This window comes from Salvelinus namaycush, chromosome 19 (assembly GCF_016432855.1).
Source record: "Salvelinus namaycush isolate Seneca chromosome 19, SaNama_1.0, whole genome shotgun sequence".
Classification (NCBI taxonomy): domain Eukaryota; kingdom Metazoa; phylum Chordata; class Actinopteri; order Salmoniformes; family Salmonidae; genus Salvelinus; species Salvelinus namaycush.
The window spans coordinates 35,699,694-35,717,602 of NC_052325.1; the positions used below are offsets into that span (position 1 = coordinate 35,699,694).

Here is a 17,909-nt window from a genome sequence, read left to right on the forward strand (position 1 = left end):
CTCCAGCGGGGGTTCCCAGTCCGGAGCCCCCGGCGACGATCTGCAGTCTGGAGCCTCCAGCGGTGGTTCCCAGTTCAGAGCCTCCGGCGATGATCCACGGTCCGGTTCCTCTGGCAACGATTCACGGTCCGGAGTCTCTGGCGACGATCCACGGTCCGGATCCACAGAAGCGGAGGGATCAGCGTAGGGAGCGGGGGCTACGTCCCGAACCGGAGCCGCCACCGAGGGTAGATGCCCATCCCTATAGGTTCAAGTTTGCGGCCGGGAGTCTGCACCTTTGGGGGGGGGACCTGTCACTCCCTGACCTTAGAGAGACGTTGTATTTCTCTATTTGGTTAGGTCAGGGTGTGATTTGGGGTGGGCATTCTATGTTGTCTATTTCTTTGTTTTTGGCCGAGTATGGTTCCCAATCAGAGGCAGCTGTCTATCGTTGTCTCTCATTTGGGATCATACTTAGGCAGCCCTTTTTCCCCACTTTCTGTTGTGGGATCTTGTCTTTTTGTGTTGCATGTGTTTGCACTCCTAGCTTTACGTTCATTGAGTTTTTTTTGTGGAACATTTTAAATTAAAGGAAAATGTACGCCTACCACGCTGCACCTTGGTCTCCTTCCGACGACAAACGTAACAACAAGGCACAACTGTTAATTGAAATTCTTTCCAGGTGACCACCTCATGAAGCTGGTTGAGAGAATACCAAGAGTGTGCAAAGCTGTCATCAAGGCAAAGGGTGGCTACTTTGAAGAATCTCAAATATAAAACATATTTTGATTTGTTTCAGTCTTTTATTTGTTACTACATGATTCCATATGTGTTGTTTCATAATTTTGATGTCTTCATTATTATTTTACAATGTAGAAAAAGGTAAAAATAAAGACAAAACCCTTGAATGAGTAGGTGTGACCAAACTTTTGACTGGTACTGTATATACTGATTATACAGAACATTATGAATACCTGCATTTTCTATGACATAGACTAACCAGGTGAATCCAGGTGAAAGCTATGATCCCCTGTTGATGTTAATTAAAAACCTCTTAAGGATCTCTACAGATTGGTGTCCCACCCGCGGGATGGTTGAGCTAATGTGCGCTAATGCGATTAGCATGAGGTTGTAAGTAACAAGAACATTTCCCAGGACATAGACATATCTGATATTCGCAATAAGCGTCAATTATTGTTAATCTAACTGCACTGTCCAATTTACAGTAGCTATTACAGTGAAATAATAGCATGCAATTTTTTGAGGAGAGTGCACAGTTATGTTATTAATAAACCAATTAGGCACATTTGGGCAGTCTTGATACAACATTTTGAACAGAAATGCAATGGTTCATTGGATCAGTGTAAAACTTTGCACATACACTGCTTCCATCTAGTGGCCAAAATCTAAATTGTGCCTGGGCTGGAATAATACATTATGGCCTTTCTCTTGCATTTCAAAGATTATGGTACAAAGAAAATACAGAAAAACGTGTTATATTCTCCTACATTAATTTCACATTTCCACAAACTTCAAAGTGTTTCCTTTCAAATAGTATCAAGAATATGCATATCCTTGCTTCAGGTCCTGAGCTACAGGCAGTGGCAGTTAGATTTGGGTATGTCATTTTAGGCTAAAATTGACTTCAATCAGTGTAAATGAAGCGGAGGAGACAGGTTACAGAAAGATTTTCAAGCCTTGAGAGAATTGAGACATGGATTGTGTATGTGTGCCACTCAGAGGGAAAATGGGCAAGACAAAATATTTAAGTGCCTTTGAATGGGGTATGGTAGTAGGTGCCAGGCGCACCGGTTTGTGTCAAGAACTGCAACGCTGCTGGGTTTTTCACGCTCAACAGTTTCCCGTATGTATCAAAGTTGCTTGTTGCTGTCATATATATATATATATATATATATACACACTGACTGTACAAAATATTAAGAACACCTTCCTAATATTGAGTTGCACCCCCCTCAGAACAACCTCAATTCGTTGCTGCATGGGATCTACAAGGTTTGCGAAAGCTTTCCACAGGAATGCTGGCCCATGTTGACTCCAGTGCTTCCCACAGTTGTGTGTAGTGGACTGGATGTCCTTTGGGTGGTGGACCACTGTTGTCGTTCTGATACAATGTAACATCCAGCCAATTCAAACAGTCAGTTATCAGCATTCTGTGTCTTTTCGTTGAGCCGGATCATTTGGCTCCCAAACGGCTCTTCATTCAAAATGCTTCAAAATCGACCTAGAACCATGAAAATTGCAAATCTCTAGTACTGTAAAGCCAAAACAGTAGGCTACCATTATGTCAGATCTTCATATGCATGTTCAGAAAACATTTTTACCCATCCAAATTTACACACTGCAAAAATGAGCGTGCACCAGAATGACGTGCTCCCCCACTATTTATTGTTTCTGCAGTGATGATTCACCATCTTCGGAGAATGGTTTTCTAACTTATGGATGAGTTAGCTGACAATGTCAGGAAAACAATGTGGACGCTTCAATTGGGCAGAAGTCCGTGAGTTCTGGATGGCCAGATAGCTACCAACAATGTTTTGAGTGGTTTTCACTGACTTCATCTCAATGGTAATATGGCAAAAGATTCGCTATCTAGCTAACCAACAACTGTAACAATGGATCTGAGAGACAAGTGCTCATTGTGCAAATGTATTTATGTTTCAATAAACATTGGAGATTAAATATAGTTTACATGTTGTCAACAATTTAAGCCAACCCCGTCTGTTTTGCCCCATAGTTGCACACGCGTCGGTTTTGTTGCTAAACAATCAACCCATCTATATGCAGATAATCGTTGTTTGAAGCAAAAAAAAGCAGTCGTAGCAGTATGCAAATCAGGGAGCCATCGATGCGATTCAGTTCCCAACGTTCACCAAAAAGAGCTCGAAAAGAGCTGTTCGTTCGCAAACGAACTGTCACTATAAAGGATGGGCTTATTTCAGGCAAAGTGAGGGCTGCCGTTGGGGTCCCCTGCCTTCGGGCCAATGTAGAGCCGATGAGCAAAGGTGTATCGGCCAATGTGGGCAGCCTACATGGGTCCAATGTTTTTACTCGCATTGGGCCCACATGGTGCCCATGTGGGAATGATTGCTGCGAAAAGATGGGCTTATTTCAGGCAAAGTGAGGGCTGCCCTCACCAGATATGGGTTGCCCACGCTAGGTCACACTGGACCAATGTGAAGCGAATGTGGGCAGCCTACATGGGGCCAACATTTTATCCAGCATTTGGACATGTTTGCTGGGACGTATCTCAGCTGAAAATAACATTCAGAGATTAACACAGATAAATACAGAGACACATGTAGACACTGAGTGCTCTAAAAAGGGTAAAACTATAAACTGCTATAGGTAAATTTAGATCAGTTAGCTATTTTGAAAACTAAGACAACATGTTTTTGTAACGTAATTAAACTAGTTAATGTAGAAGTGCTGTGGCATAGTTACTTTTTGCTCTATCCACCTGTTCCAAATAACTTCCCATATGATGTGCAACAATTCACTAAACATATATTCTCATTGTATATTGTTTATGGCAGGGGACAGGTATTCAAATCCAATCCTGGAGGTTCTGTCACTGCTGGTTTTCTGTTCTACAATTAATTGCACCCACCTGGTGTCCAAAGGAGGTTGAGGGGAGGAAGGCTGGTGTCCCAGGTCTAAATCAGTCCTTGATTTGAAGGGAATAATGAATATCAGCAGTGGCACTGGCTTTATGGTGCAGATATGGAATTTGCCTGGTTTAGTTGTACAGTATGAGTGGGAAGGCCTATCAGAGAGGAATCGGCAAAATATACCAAAATACTTGGAACTAGATGCACAATGCAGAAATTATGATGAAGTATGTTCACTTAGGCCTGCTACCTGCCATCATTGATGGTAGGCTTGCTATTCCGTACACCTGATTTTATATTCATGTTCTTTCAAGGATTTCAAAATAGGCTACATCTACTCACGGTTATGACTAGATGGAGTACAGCTGGACAGAAGTGACTTTAGGTAGCAGGTTAGGAGAACTTATGCAGCCGGTTAGAATAATTAACGTAGCAGGTTAGGAGAATTAGGATTTTTTTGGGGTCCTGTCTGGAACGTCCGTCTTTTCTTGGTCTTTTTTTGTGTGCAGTCCGGACCAACCTTGATTTTAACGTCCAAGGATGTTGATTCTTGGTCCTGTCCGGACCAAATCTGAAGCAAACATAGATTTGGTCCAGACCAATCATAGAAATCTACAGTGCATTCAGAAAGTATTCAGACCCCTTTACTTTTTCCCACATTTTGTTATGTTACAGCCTTACTCTAAAATGGATTAAATACATCTACACACAATACCCATAATGACAAAACGAAACATATTTTTAGAAATGTTTGCAAATGTATAAACAAATAAACACAGAAATACCTTATTTACATAAGTATTCAGACCCTTTGCTATGAGACTCGAAATTGAGCTCAGGTGCATCCTGTTTCCATTGATCATCCTTGTGATGTTTCTACAACTTGATTGGAGTTCACCTGTGGTAAATTCAATTGATTGGACATGATTTGGAAAGGCACACACCTGTCTATATAAGGTCCAACAGTTGACAGTGCATGTCAGCGCAAAAACCAAGCCATGAGGTCGAAATAATTATCTGTAGAGCTCCGAGACAGGATTGTGTTGAGGAACAGATCTGGGAGAAGGGTACCAAAACATTTCTGCAGCATTGAAGATCTCCAAGAACACAGTGGCCTCCATCATTCTTAAATGGAAGAAGTTTGGAACCCCCAAGACTCTTCCTAGAGTTGGCCACCTGGCCAAACTGAGCAATTGGGTGAGAAGGGCCTTGGTCAGGAAGGTGACCAAGAACCCAATTCTCGCTCTGACAGAGCTCCAGAGTTCCTCTGTTGAGATTGGAGAATCTTCCAGAAGGACAACCATCTCTGCAGCACTCCACCAATCAGGCCTTTATGGTAGAGTGGCCAGACGGAAGCCACTCCTCAATAAAAGGCACATGACAGCCTACTTTGAGTTTGCCAAAAGGCACCTAAAGGACTCTCAGACCATGAGAAACAAGATTCTCTGGTCTGATGAAGCCAAGATTGAACTCTTTGGCCTGAATGCCAATCGTCACATCTGGAGGAAACCTGGCACCATCCCTACAGTGAAGCATGGTGGTGGCAGCATCATATTGTGGGGATGTTTTTCAGTGGTAGGGACTGGGAGACTAGTCAGGATCGAGGGAAAGATGAACGGAGCAAAGTACAGAGAGATCCTTAATGAAAACCTTCTCCAGAGCGCTCAGATCCTCAGACTGGGGTGAAGGTTCACCTTCCAACAGGACAACGACCCTAAGCACACAGTCAAGACAATGCAGGAGTGGATTCGGGACAAGTCTCTGAATGTCCTTGAGTAGCCCAGCCAGAGGCGGACTTGAACCCAAATGAACATCACAGGAGAGATCTGAAAATAGCTGTGCAGCGACGCTCCCCATCCAACCTGACAGAGCTTAAGAGGATCTGCAGAGAAGAATGGGGAAAAACTACCCAAATACAGGTGTGCCAAGCTTGTAGCATCATACCCAAGAAGACTCGAAGCTGTAATCGCTGCCAAAGGTGCTTCAACAAAGTACTGAGTAAAGGGTCTGAATACTTATGTAAATGTCATATTTCAGGTTTTTGTTTTTCATAAATTTGCATAAATGTTCATTGCTATTATGGGTTAGTGTGTGTAGACTGATGAGGGGGAAAAAAATTAATCAGTTTTAGAATAAGGCTGTATCTTAACAAAACGGGGGAAAAGTCAAGGGGTCTGAATACTTTCCAAATGCACTGTATGTTTCACAAGTTTGGACAGTAGAGTTCAATACAGTAGAGCACAGCAGAGTACAGTAAAGAAAAGTAAAGTATAGTGTACTGTATTGTACCCTACCTTACTCTAATGCATTCTACTGTACTGTACTCTACTGAATTAAACTCTACTGTATCATACTGTACTGTACTCTACTGTGCTCTACTGTCATAAACAGCCGTACTGTAATATGATGTTGGACTACGTGGAACATAATCGCTGCCAAGTTTTAAAGCTTTTGAAAAAGCTAACATAATTGCATGTGACAGATGGGAGCAATAAAAAATATTCTGTTGCAGTCTTCAATTGGCTCCTCTTTCCTCTATTATTGTGATATGATGTTTACTTCATTGAGAATGTATGCGCAGTTGGAATTTGTCCATAGAATCAATGACTGAAAAACACATATTTTCAACATCTGTAAATGACTTATTTTCGAAGTCCGGAAAATACGTCTTCTAACCTTTCAGCACCTGAAATGCACATCTTTTCAACGTAATTTTTCTTACTGGGTTAAGGTTAGTTAAAATGCTAAAATTGGCCCCATTGCCATATCTATAGCCACAACCAGGGCTGCCCTCAGATATCGCGATTCCGCCACCTTGCACCCCAAAATATTCTGCTTGCACCAACATTAAAGATGGTGAAAAAATTAAGATATCCCATAAAGGCTGTTTAGCATAGATTAAAAAAAAAGAAGCTGAAATATGTCACTTTTTGGGCGACCCGACCACATTCACATAGAAATGTGTGTTATAGATCTGTCATTCTCATTGAAAGCAAGTCTAAGAAGCGGTAGATCTGTTCTATGTGCGCTATCACTATGCTTTCTGTTCTTACGTTTTGTTTTTTTGTCTTTTAATTTCGGTTTTGTACACCAGCTTCAAACAGCTGAAAATACAATATTTTTGATTATGGAAAATCTATTTCACAGCGGTTTAGATGGTACAATGATTTTCTACATCATACTTGCTTGGTTATTTTGTCACGTAAACTGAAATTAGGCGAGGTATTCGAATTTTATCAAGTGCAGCTTTAAGGAGTGGCTCTCCCATAAGGCACCAATGTGATAGCAGCTGGGTCTGGTCTACAGAGTTAATTGACTGTATATGAACCCGAAAAAGGGAGCCTATGAAATGTCTTACCGTCATCCTTCTTGTTTGAATCTGCCATGTTGTCTGTGCATTCAGTTCGGTTAAACGTTTGCTACGTTTTGTAACGGCTTGTACTGAACGACAACATGTTTCCTCAAAACGTTCTTCAACCTTTTCGAACAGACTTTGGTCGCGTTTCACTGCTCAGATGTTGCATGCATCAACCAATGGTTGCGTGCCACGTCATCCACTGACAGATTGCTATAACATATGATGTGGTTAACTGATACTTAAAATACCTATCTAGGCGTTGTAAGATTTGGCATGGGTCAGCAACGCCTGGGCAGAGGAACGCGCCCTTTTAGGTACGGGTGCGGGTGCGGTATGAAGCAATGAGTGACATATTTAATGCGCAGCGCTGCATTTTGAACCCAAAACCCAACCTCTCCCCGTTTTTCAACTGGTCGTTCAGAACAGCACCGCTTCAGTTTAATTGAACGTTGCGTTATGTTTTTTTTTGTATTGAACGCAGCCCTTGTTACAAATCAAGTGGAACATTTCTAAATTGATTTGGGGGAATGTCAGATCAGGTGACCTCGATCAGGCGTTCACTGGCAAATTCAGTGTGATGATGATTTGGTTAGGTCAGACCCAAAGATTTGTATATACACTAGGTTGCTATTTACGGGACACCGTGTTTAAGCCACTGTGCCTCCATCTTGGCATTCCTCCACCAGCGTAACAAATATTTTGGAAGCTATAGAAAGCCATTTATTAATGTCTACATTTGTTTTTGCCACATGTATTATATTACAGACACCTAAATGCATACATTTAAATTATATTATGTGAGCTAAACATAAAAATGAAAACAATTATTTAAAAAATTGATATTACTAATGTTACTGTCCCCACTACAACAACAAAAAAATGTAATAGACTGGTTAGCTGACAACATCACAAAAACAATGCGCATACTTCAGTGGGGCAGAAGTTCATGTGCTGTTGTGATTCGGGATGGCCAGATAGCAAGCGGCAATGACAAGAAGCTGCCATGTTGGGAATCGTAGTTTTTTATTTCATTAAAAATGTATTTAACCTTTATTTAACTAGGCATGTCGGTTAAGAACAAATCCTTATTTACAATGACAGCCTACCCTGGGCCAATTGTGTGCCGCCCTATGGGACTCCCAAACACGGCCGGTTGCGATACAGCCTGGAATCGAACCAGGTACTGTAGTGACGCATCGAGCACTTAGATGCAGTGCCTTAGACCGCTGCACCACTCGGCTCGTTTCAGCTTATTTTTGATATGTCTTGTTTTGAGGTGTTTTGACTGATGTCATGTCTATGCTAATAGGACTCAAATTCGCTAGCTAACTAACCAACAACTGTAATGATATTTGAGAGATAACAAGTGCTCATTGTGCACATTTATGTTTTCAATAAACATTGGAGACAAAATATAGTTTACATGTTGAAAAATCTAAGCCAAACCAGTTTATTTTGCCCCATAGATCGCACATTGGTTTTGTTGCTAAACAACCAACCCTTCTATTGAAAAGCTATAGAATGTCATTCATTCCTATGGAGAATTGAGCCTACTGGGGAGTGCCAATATGGCCGTCTGGTGGCTTCAAAGCATAGACTGTAAAAAAGAAAGACCTTTCAATGGCCAATACATAGCATCATCCATCCAGGGTTTATATACATGATTGGTCTGACCACACTCCTGTCAATTCACCTCCTTGATGTTATCAAACGAGTTTGATTTGGTTGATTATTTTTTAACAAAATGTAATTTACATCATGCTGCATATAGCACAGCCGTGCTCAAACTTAGCACAGGCGAGGCAGATTCCGAAGATAGTCGGAAAAGGCCGAATGCATTGCATTGTGGGAAAAAGGAGCTAGTCGCCATCTTGCTTTAGCGCCGCAGGTTATCAGGGCAGAATAATAACCACGTTCGAATGAAACATTTTGAGACATACGAATGTTTTAGCAATACAGTTTGAGCAAATATTGCAGGTAGTGAGGTGTAAGAGTATCACTGTGCTATTTACTGTGTTATTTCCAACGATAGAGCTAGCTAACTGGGAACGTTCGACTTGAGGAGGTAACGTTAGCCATGGGTCGCTCGAGGAGTCGCAGTTCGTCCCGTTCCAAACACTCCAAAAGCAGCAAGCACAGCAAAAAACGGAGCCGGTCGCGTTCAAGGGACAAGGAGAGGTCCAAGAAGCGATCCAAGTCCCGTGAAGCGAAGAGGAACCGGCGCAGAGAGTCGCGTTCTCGTTCCCGGTCAGCCACAGTCTCGACCCGCAGGGAAAGGGAGAGAGCGGTCACACCGCCGGAGAGAATCGACATATTCGGCAGGACGTTGAGCAAGAGAAGCGCCTTGGACGAAAAACAGAGAAAGGAGGAGGAGGAGAAGAAGGTTGAGATGGAAAGACAGAGGAAGATGTGAGTCGTAACTGAATATTCTATCCAATATGAAATACATGCTAACTAGCTTGGTAAATTCGCTAGTTAGCTACAATGCTAATAGATCCGTCCATACACTCAGGCATAGGCGTTAGTTAGCAAGCTAATAAACTGGCTAGCTAACGTTAGCTACATGTCTTGGGAGAGGAGGCCCAAATCAGCTATGCAAGCCTACAACACTAACGTTATTACCTGCACCATTAGCCAACCAGCTAACTAATTAAGGCACTTGGCTGCAATTCACTTGTTTCTTTAATCTAATAATGCATTTCAAATCCTTTTATTATGCATCTAGTAACTATACATTTGTATATTTGTGCGTAAGTGGCAATCTGAGTGGCCACATTGTATGTCATGTTTCATGCATCACAATTCAACGATTTAGTGACGATACCAACGATCTAAGGATGATGTGACAGAGATTTCTCTGGCTACCTTACGTGTCCTCAAAAAGGTTGTCAATATTAATCCTGCCTCCAAGCTGTGGCTTATGTGACATTTATTTCCAAATTGAGTTAATACATTTTAATGTCATAATTATAATTTAGGCCTAATCACTGGTTAAATGAAACAGTTGAAAGGGGAGTGAGGGGCGTCAACTACTGTAAGTTGCTCACCTGTCAAATGAAAATGTTCTGGTATGCCCCTCTGGCTCTCAACCACTGAAGTCCAACCACAGGACTTTCATCTGGCCCCTGCAACACTAAGATTGACTGTCAGTTAAAAGTAGCATTCTGAGTGAGTGACTTATTATAAGCTACAGTTCAGTCAGGAAATGTAATGATGAACAATCAGACACCTTCATCTGTTATATTTGCTTCTCAACAAAATTCATTCACTTGTCTTGCTGCATTATCCAGGTGTCACACAATTTATAGTGCAATTTGGGGGGAAACTACTTTTGTAGTAGGTGTCAGTGTGTGTGTACATATTTTCTGCTATAGCGAGCACCTCACATAATGCCCACATCTTGTCTGTTTGTAGGCAGGTGATATTGGTCTGCCAGAGAAATAAAGACTGGGGGAAGCAGCTGTTGTTCACCTTTTGGCCAGTGGCTGATTGACACCTGATACTTACAACACAGTAGTCATCTAGTCTGCTTTGTGGCCTTTTACTGGCTAACCACAGGGCTACTTAACCAGCCACACAATGTCCAATAAAGACATGGATACCTGATAAGCAAGGACCCGGGTTTTAGGTTTCCTGGTTATGTTTGACTAAACCAAATTAAATCGGAAAGAGGGACAGTGTTTTCAGTTGTGCCTGAAACAATGTGACAACGATCACGTCCTTTTGATAGGGCAGCTGAAATGGTTTAAATGCGTGCCTTGTGTTCATGTGCACAAACCAACTTCCCTCGAGCATGCCTTTTGGACTGACCCACACCTAGATTTACCCCCCAGTCTTCTGCTGCTCTGGACAGGCTCACTTCCTCCCATGAAAGGAGGAAGGGGCAAGGGGGCGTCGTGTCTAGTCACAACAGTACTCTCTTATCTCCTGTTGTCCAGGGTGTCTGTCTAGTCAATGGGGTAAATCTGTTTCCCCACGCACGTTTAGTACATATTCCATAGTGCCATGTGCTGCAATTCAATCCCAAATCAATGAAACACTAAGTTAAACCTTTTTTTATCTATATATATTTTTTTTACAAAAGTAGTTTTATAACCCTGATAAGCTTACAAATGCACAATTCCCAGAGGTTGTTTCTGTAGAAATCTGGCTTTTAGGGTACATTGATTCAACGGTAACTGAATATGCATTGATCGTGTCATGTCACTTTTGCTACCATGTCAGCAACCCTCCCCTCTTTCTCTCCCCACCCATGCCGTGCAGCCGTCAGGTGGAGATAGAGGAGAAGCTGATCGAGGAGGAGACGGCGCGTCGCGTGGAGGAGCTGGTGGCCAAGCGGGTGGAGGAGGAGCTGGAGAAACGTAGGGACGAGATAGAGCGGGAGGTGCTGCGGCGTGTGGAGGAGGCCAAGCGCATCATGGAACGCCAGCTGTTGGAGGAGCTGGAGAGACAGAGGCATGCCGAGCTGCAGGCCCAGAAGGCCAGAGAGGTAACGCTCGGTCGTTGGGAACGCAGTCGGCTCCCCCCCCCCCCCACACACCTCACCACTCCTTTGGAAAGGGGGGTCCCCCCCTTCCCCCGACATGGCCATGGCACAAGTTTCACTTCTACATGGAGGGTGTGAGGGTATCGCAGTGCTGCCATGGCTGAGGGTCAGTACAGGATAGGTGGGATGGTGATAGAGTTCTGTGAGCTTCAGAAGTTGTAGATTGAGTGATAAAAGAGCAAGAGCTCAGGTTTCCACTTAGGTAGTGGATTGAAAGAGAAATGGATGATATTTGGCAGTTGACAGTCAAAGTAAGACTGGGGGATTCAGGTGAAACTTTTGCCATGGCAGACATGAGAATTTACAGACTTCATCCCTTTATTCAATCTCATAAATCTCCCTCCTTCCCCATTCATACATCCCTATTCAGAATTATTCATAACTTTTATTTTCATTATTGTAAATGTCTCCTTTTTACATCCCTAATAAAGAGCTCTCTTCAAATTGACATTCCATTATCAGTCACTTTCTCTGTTTGTGTCCAATATTCAGTGCACATTTTTATTGCCCCAGGTAGGCAGCGAGCACAGGTTTGCCCAACCACAAACAAATAGGGATGAGAAGCTTTGGCTTATTAGTGACAAATCAGCCCCCTTTAGCCCAATTAGCTTTTTTCAATTTCTTGTTCTAGCGGCTAGTGTGGACTGTAGTCTTCTTGAGGCCCTTCACTTTGCTGAGTAGACTAGACGCTGGGCCTTCTTCTCTCTCCAGGCTTCATTAATGAGGGCCATGGTTTGTACAGTCATAATGTTATGTGAATGAGAGGAGCAGCCAATGCCCAGCGACCCTGACTCAAACAGGAATCGGCCAGTGGCTCGGTACTAATCGGGTGAGAAATGTGGCCCCAGTGCGCCTCGCTGAGCTCTCCCTCCCCCATCTCTCCTATTCGGATCCCCCCCACACATCCTAGACGTACTTTTTGGGGAGGGAGGGTAATAGTTACTTTGACACTAGGAAGGCCGCTTTCTGTTTTGAGTGTTTTTTGTTTTAATAGGCTACAATTACATACACAGTTTAGTTTATTGTGTCCTATAAAGTTGATATTATCCTCCCCGCTCTTAATAATCCTTGTTTTGAAAAGCTCCCATTAGAAGGCATCCGCTCTGGAATACATAACAATGACGGACCTCCATTTCCAGTTTCCTGTTTGCAAGGTCAACAATCTCTGGTCTATCCCTGTCTGTTAACCCTCTTTCTTTATTTAATATTCCTTTTTGTGTTGAAACTAACTTGTTTTTAAAGAAAAACAACAAATGTACTCTTTGTGACGTCCTCATGACTTGCTTCTCCTTAGGGGTGTTTTTTTAATTTTTGTTCATGATTTTGATTTTGGACACAACTTGTGTTAACACCACCTTCTTTAACACCTTTTGACCTGAACTGGCCTGCAGACAGCTCCCAGCTCACTCACGTACTGTACTGTGTTCAGCCCTACTCCTCCGCACAGTACTGCTCCACTGTACTGTACACCACTGTACTCTGCTGCTGCATTATGTTATCTCGATGTGAGCTGAGAGCGAGAGCGGCTTTAAAGAGTCACTGCGAGCTGGGCTGCAGGCGGCAGGCTAGCAGTACAGAGATCAGTTTTAAAGAGGAAGGCCACAGGCGGGCCGGGCGCGTTTGGCGTATGGCAGCCCCCCTCCCCTCCCCAGGAGCGCTTCTGTCTCTCTGCAGGGGACACAGTCTGGACGAGACAGTAAATATTCAACCGTTTAATGACGAATGCTTTCACCAGTTGTGTAGATACACAGGCAAGGAAAATGCGTAGGTATACGTACATTGGTGAGCCAAAACTATTCACTCCTTTTTTGTATCCTTTTTCTCTTTATTATTGATGATGATGATGATAAGAAAGAGGCAAATAGATTTTTTAGAATGTTTGTCTTTTTATATCTGTTTCTGTCTATTATGAGTGTGCCGAGTGGGTTTCCCTTTTTAATGTCTTAATGATCAAGTGAAGGCTAAAGGTGTGATTGAGTGATTCCTATGTGGGAGGGTATTGTCACGAATAGCGGGAGAGAAAAAAGGGGGGTTATTTTTCCCTTTTGACAAATTTTGTTCTCCTGTGTTCTAAAAGCATTCCGGTTGATTGCGAGAAAGAATGGGAAAGAGTGGTTATGATGTGCGAGGGAGAGCCTGAGCAGACTCCTTTTGTGGTAGGATGAAGACAAGTGAGTGTGCCAATGTGTGTGTGTGTGTGTGTGTGTATGTTGAGAGGTCAATGATGTGGGAGTGTGTGTCTGTGCAGGGATGTTGTGCGGCCGTAGCCTGTGTGCGCGCTAACATGGCATCGTGTCACCCCTTTAGGAGGAAGAAACATCCAAACGGGAGGAGCTGGAGAAAATCTTGGAGGAGAATAACCGCAAGATTGCCGATGCTCAGGCCAAGCTGGTACGCCCTCTTCTACTCGCCTCTGCTTCTCCTCTCTGTTTTCTACAAAGAGAGAAATATATTTAGCTACTTTCCCAAACCCCAAAATGCAAACGGGGCAATTCCATGATGAAATGTGGTTGTGTTGATATTGAAATACGTGGTCATCGTAGATTTCATGCGAAAGTGGTATTGGCATTTTTGTTATGAAATTGAGGTTATTGACAGATTTCCAGGGAAACTATGAGAAACTCAAGTACAACGTAGTATTGCATGCTGGCATAGGTTTTACATTGATGGTTATCAGTAGCCGTTAACAATAATTGTTTTTCCCTTGCCTGTTTATATTCTGTCTGGCACTTAACTCGTTTGTAAGATTTATTTATTTGATTTGGACACGACATGGACACGCCAAGATTGTAGTAAACAAGGCATAAAGCAAAACAAACAGATTATATTAATATCTCAAGGCTAATATCAAACAGTTTATCAAAAGTAACAGCAAACAGTTTGTGGCATTTTGGCACTGCAGGATCTCTCTATCCTGAACTGACCCGTTGTTCTCTGTGTGTGTCTCCCCACCAGGCCGAGGAGCAGTTGCGTATCGTAGAGGAGCAGAGAAAGATTCACGAGGAGAGGATGAAGCTGGATCAGGATCGCCAGCGGCAGCAGAAGGAGGAGCAGAAAATGATCCTGGGCAAGGGAAAGTCCCGGCCCAAGCTCTCCTTCTCCCTCAAGGCCACCGAATGAGCCTCTCATCCCTCCTTTCTTGCACTCCTCCATCCCCCCCAGTGCTCTCCTTCTCCTCCTCTGGAACGCTCGCTGTGTGTTTTTAAGTGTGGAAAGCTGAACGAAGGGCAGCCCACGGCGCTGGAAGAGGCATGGCTCCTCTCCTGTCACGCACCTCCTTGCTTTACAGACCTTTCCCAACCAAGCCTTGGAGGGAGGGATGCCCGCACACCATCTAACACCTGTCTCGCCCCCTGACCCCCCCCCTCCCTCTCCTTGGCCTCTCACCCCCCCCCCCCCCCCCAGTGACTATTGTTTGTTCTTTTTGGGGGGGTTTATTTCCATTTTTAAGGATCTGAACTGTCGTGTAGAAAGCTGTCACTACTTGGTTCTGCCCTTACTTAGGTCTTACTTTGAACAGTAAGCAAGCTAGGACAGAAACTCATAACTTGTGTGTGTGTGTCCAGTTAAGGCTCATTAAAACTTTGTGGGTGGTTTGGGAGTTGGCCTGGGTTTTCCTGTGCCGTGTGTGTCTAACGTAGAAAGCTGACAAGGCAGGGGTAACATATGCAGTAAAGCACACAGTCACCTCCACTTTAGCTGACAGGATTGTCTTCCACCTCCCTTCACCTCACATCTGCTCTGATGATTGATCCTCGCGTTTTTACCAAGTTTCTACAATGTTTTGCTCCTCGATAGTTTAGCGGCAAATAGAAAAACCAAGCATGTGATCAAAGACGCTCTGCTGCACAGGTGAACCAAGGCCAATTCCCAAACTGCCCATAGAGCGGCTCCGGGGCGCGTTGCAGGATTGGAACAGGATATGATGCGTCTCATCCATGGTCAGGAGGGGGAAGGGGAGTGGGGGTAGTGGGGGGGGCAGACATTTCCTGTATGATGTAATATTAGAATCGCTGTGATTTGGTGTCCTACTCCTGTAAAATAGAAATGAATCCACACAACAACGAAAGACAAGCGACAGGGATTTATAATCTTGCATCATTTTACTGAACTCTTACTGTTCAATCGCCGAGTGAATTGTTCTCTCAAGTCAAGTAGACGCTGGAAGCAGTGCACCTCTGTTCCTTAGTTTTGGTGTAGTATATTAACCTCGCCCTTAAAGGGTCCCCTTAAAATGACTATTGGTTCGTAAAGGATGTCCAAGTCCAGGTAAGATTCACTAGCTACATGTTGAGATCTGACCAGGTGTATGTGCATGTTTGGATGTGTGTGTGTGTGTGTGTGTGTGTGTGTGTGTGTGTGTGTGTGTGTGTGTGTGTATGTCTGACTGGCTGATCTCTGGTAGGTTTAAGGGGCTTCTTGAGTAAGTGAAACTTGTCTTGTGGTAATTTCCTGATTGTGTTAATGGGAACTGAACAATACACCAATAAAACCATTGAATGCGTACAACTGTCTCAGATTGTGGTTTTTAGTCAATGGCTATTTCCGAATGTAAATTGCTGCATTTACATAGGCAGCCCAATTATTAGCAAAATATATGATTGGTCAAAAGATGAAGGTGCAGAAGATACAGCCAATGTATCACTTTTTGATCATGGATTAGGATTTCCTTACTGGATCTCTCCACACACATTCCAGGGGAGTTTACCTTTGAGCTCGATTACAGTTTGTAACCCCTTTTAGAGTTGTTATATTTACTTGTCAAATAATAACATATTGTTAATTAGAATTAATGGCTTAGATATTTTGGAGAGGAGATTTGCAATTTGCACTGCATTTTTTAAATAAATTTGTTTGTATTTGGACAATTAGTTGGTCTCTGTAGTGATGTAAATTGAGGTTCATGATTGGCTGATTTTAATTGAATGTCTCAGCGACGTCTCAATTCTTCTGCGGTCCCATGGTAAGTATTGTTCCTCACCTTTGAATGCATGCGTAATTTGCGCGTGGCTTGGATACTTGAATCTAGTGCCTTTCAATGGCAAGGCTGTCCGGTCAAAATGCATAGAGTAATGAAAGTATTGGCAACATCTTGAAGTTGCCAGCAAGTTATTACACAATATAAGACCAAAATCAATTATCTGTCAGGGACTCCTACGTTCTCTGTGGGTCCTATTTATCAATGTCAAGTCAACAATGCTTGTAATTACTCAGCGACTTCTTTGGAAGACGGAATCTGACGCGCGTCTCCGATTCACTGAACTTCCAGGTGCATCATAGGACCGCGTGCCCCAAGATTCAACTGACATATTTGACATGACAAACCTTGGACGTGAGAGCGACCGTCCATGCGTGAGTAACCACCTTTATACCCTCGCTCGAACCTCGACTATATAGCCATCCAGGGTAAAAAGTGACAGTGATGTTCTCTCTCGCACACGCACACAGAAACTAAGTGCCAAGACAAATATGACACCATTGTAGCACAACTGAAAGAGCCCATCAGCTCTGAAACGAAGCATTAGGTCCGGAAAACTTTGGAAAATAGAGTAGGTTATAAGTCACTTTTCACTGGCAAGTGTACTTTTAGCGACATGGTGCATAGGGGAATCAGCAGGACTCCGTTTGATCATGATAAAGGCTCAGGACCCCATGGACCTGAGATGTTCTCCGTTTTAAGTTGGTAACACTAAGGAGCAACTGAATGAACAAAGGTACGGCCCATGAGAACTCAGTCCCGCTGGTTAGAGGGCCTTTCAAATGAGAAAATATGGAAAGTTTAGCCACATCGTCTATTCGTTTTTTGTTTATTTAATAAGTAGGCTATGTAAAGATAAAAGCAACACAGACACTTTTTAATTTCTTGTCTATTTTCTGCCCAACTATTTTTGCCAAAAATGTTTTCCAGCAATTTACAGACACTCAGTGATAGCCTCATATGAAATTCAATTTAATCCGCTATATATAGTTTTTATATAAGAGATAGAGGTTTTACAATTTCACACACTTATTTCTATTAATGTTAGTGCTCTTTTAACAACGCAATGCTTTAGGCCTATTGTTTTTACAGACTTTTCATAGCCTAGTACTGCAATTCAAGACTAATTACAGATGGAAAGTTTGAACTTTTTCAAAGGCCTTTACGCTCCTGATTAGAGACTTATTCTAGCTAAACTGTACATGATAATAATCATAATATAATTATTGAAATACTTTATTGGGCTGTCTGGTGTTTAATTTAAAACGTTTTGATATTGTAAGGAGGCATAAATGTATAATTAGTATTAGGCCTATATATTAAGGCCATTCACCTGAGGCCTATTTCACAATGGACATATTCAATGATTATATGCTTCACAAAACTCTCAAATTCCTCTTACAAATTATTAGTTTTTCC

General features: G+C 42.8%; 1 protein-coding gene across 2 annotated transcripts; it reads left to right on the forward strand.

Moving 5' to 3' along the window:
- The first annotated feature begins 8,823 nt into the window (after positions 1–8,823).
- On the forward strand, positions 8,824–16,018 carry arglu1a (arginine and glutamate rich 1a). Of its 2 annotated transcripts, none has more exons than XM_039014916.1 (4): positions 8,824–9,375; positions 11,191–11,455; positions 13,820–13,903; positions 14,468–16,018. In XM_039014916.1, exons 1-4 carry the CDS (start codon positions 9,044–9,046, stop codon positions 14,630–14,632), a joined length of 846 nt encoding a protein of 281 aa, XP_038870844.1. In that variant the 5' UTR covers positions 8,824–9,043; the 3' UTR covers positions 14,633–16,018. The 2 variants fall into 2 exon arrangements, with proteins under 2 accessions (XP_038870844.1, XP_038870845.1); XM_039014917.1 differs by having other exon boundaries at positions 11,230–11,455.
- Positions 16,019–17,909: the final 1,891 nt, after the last annotated feature.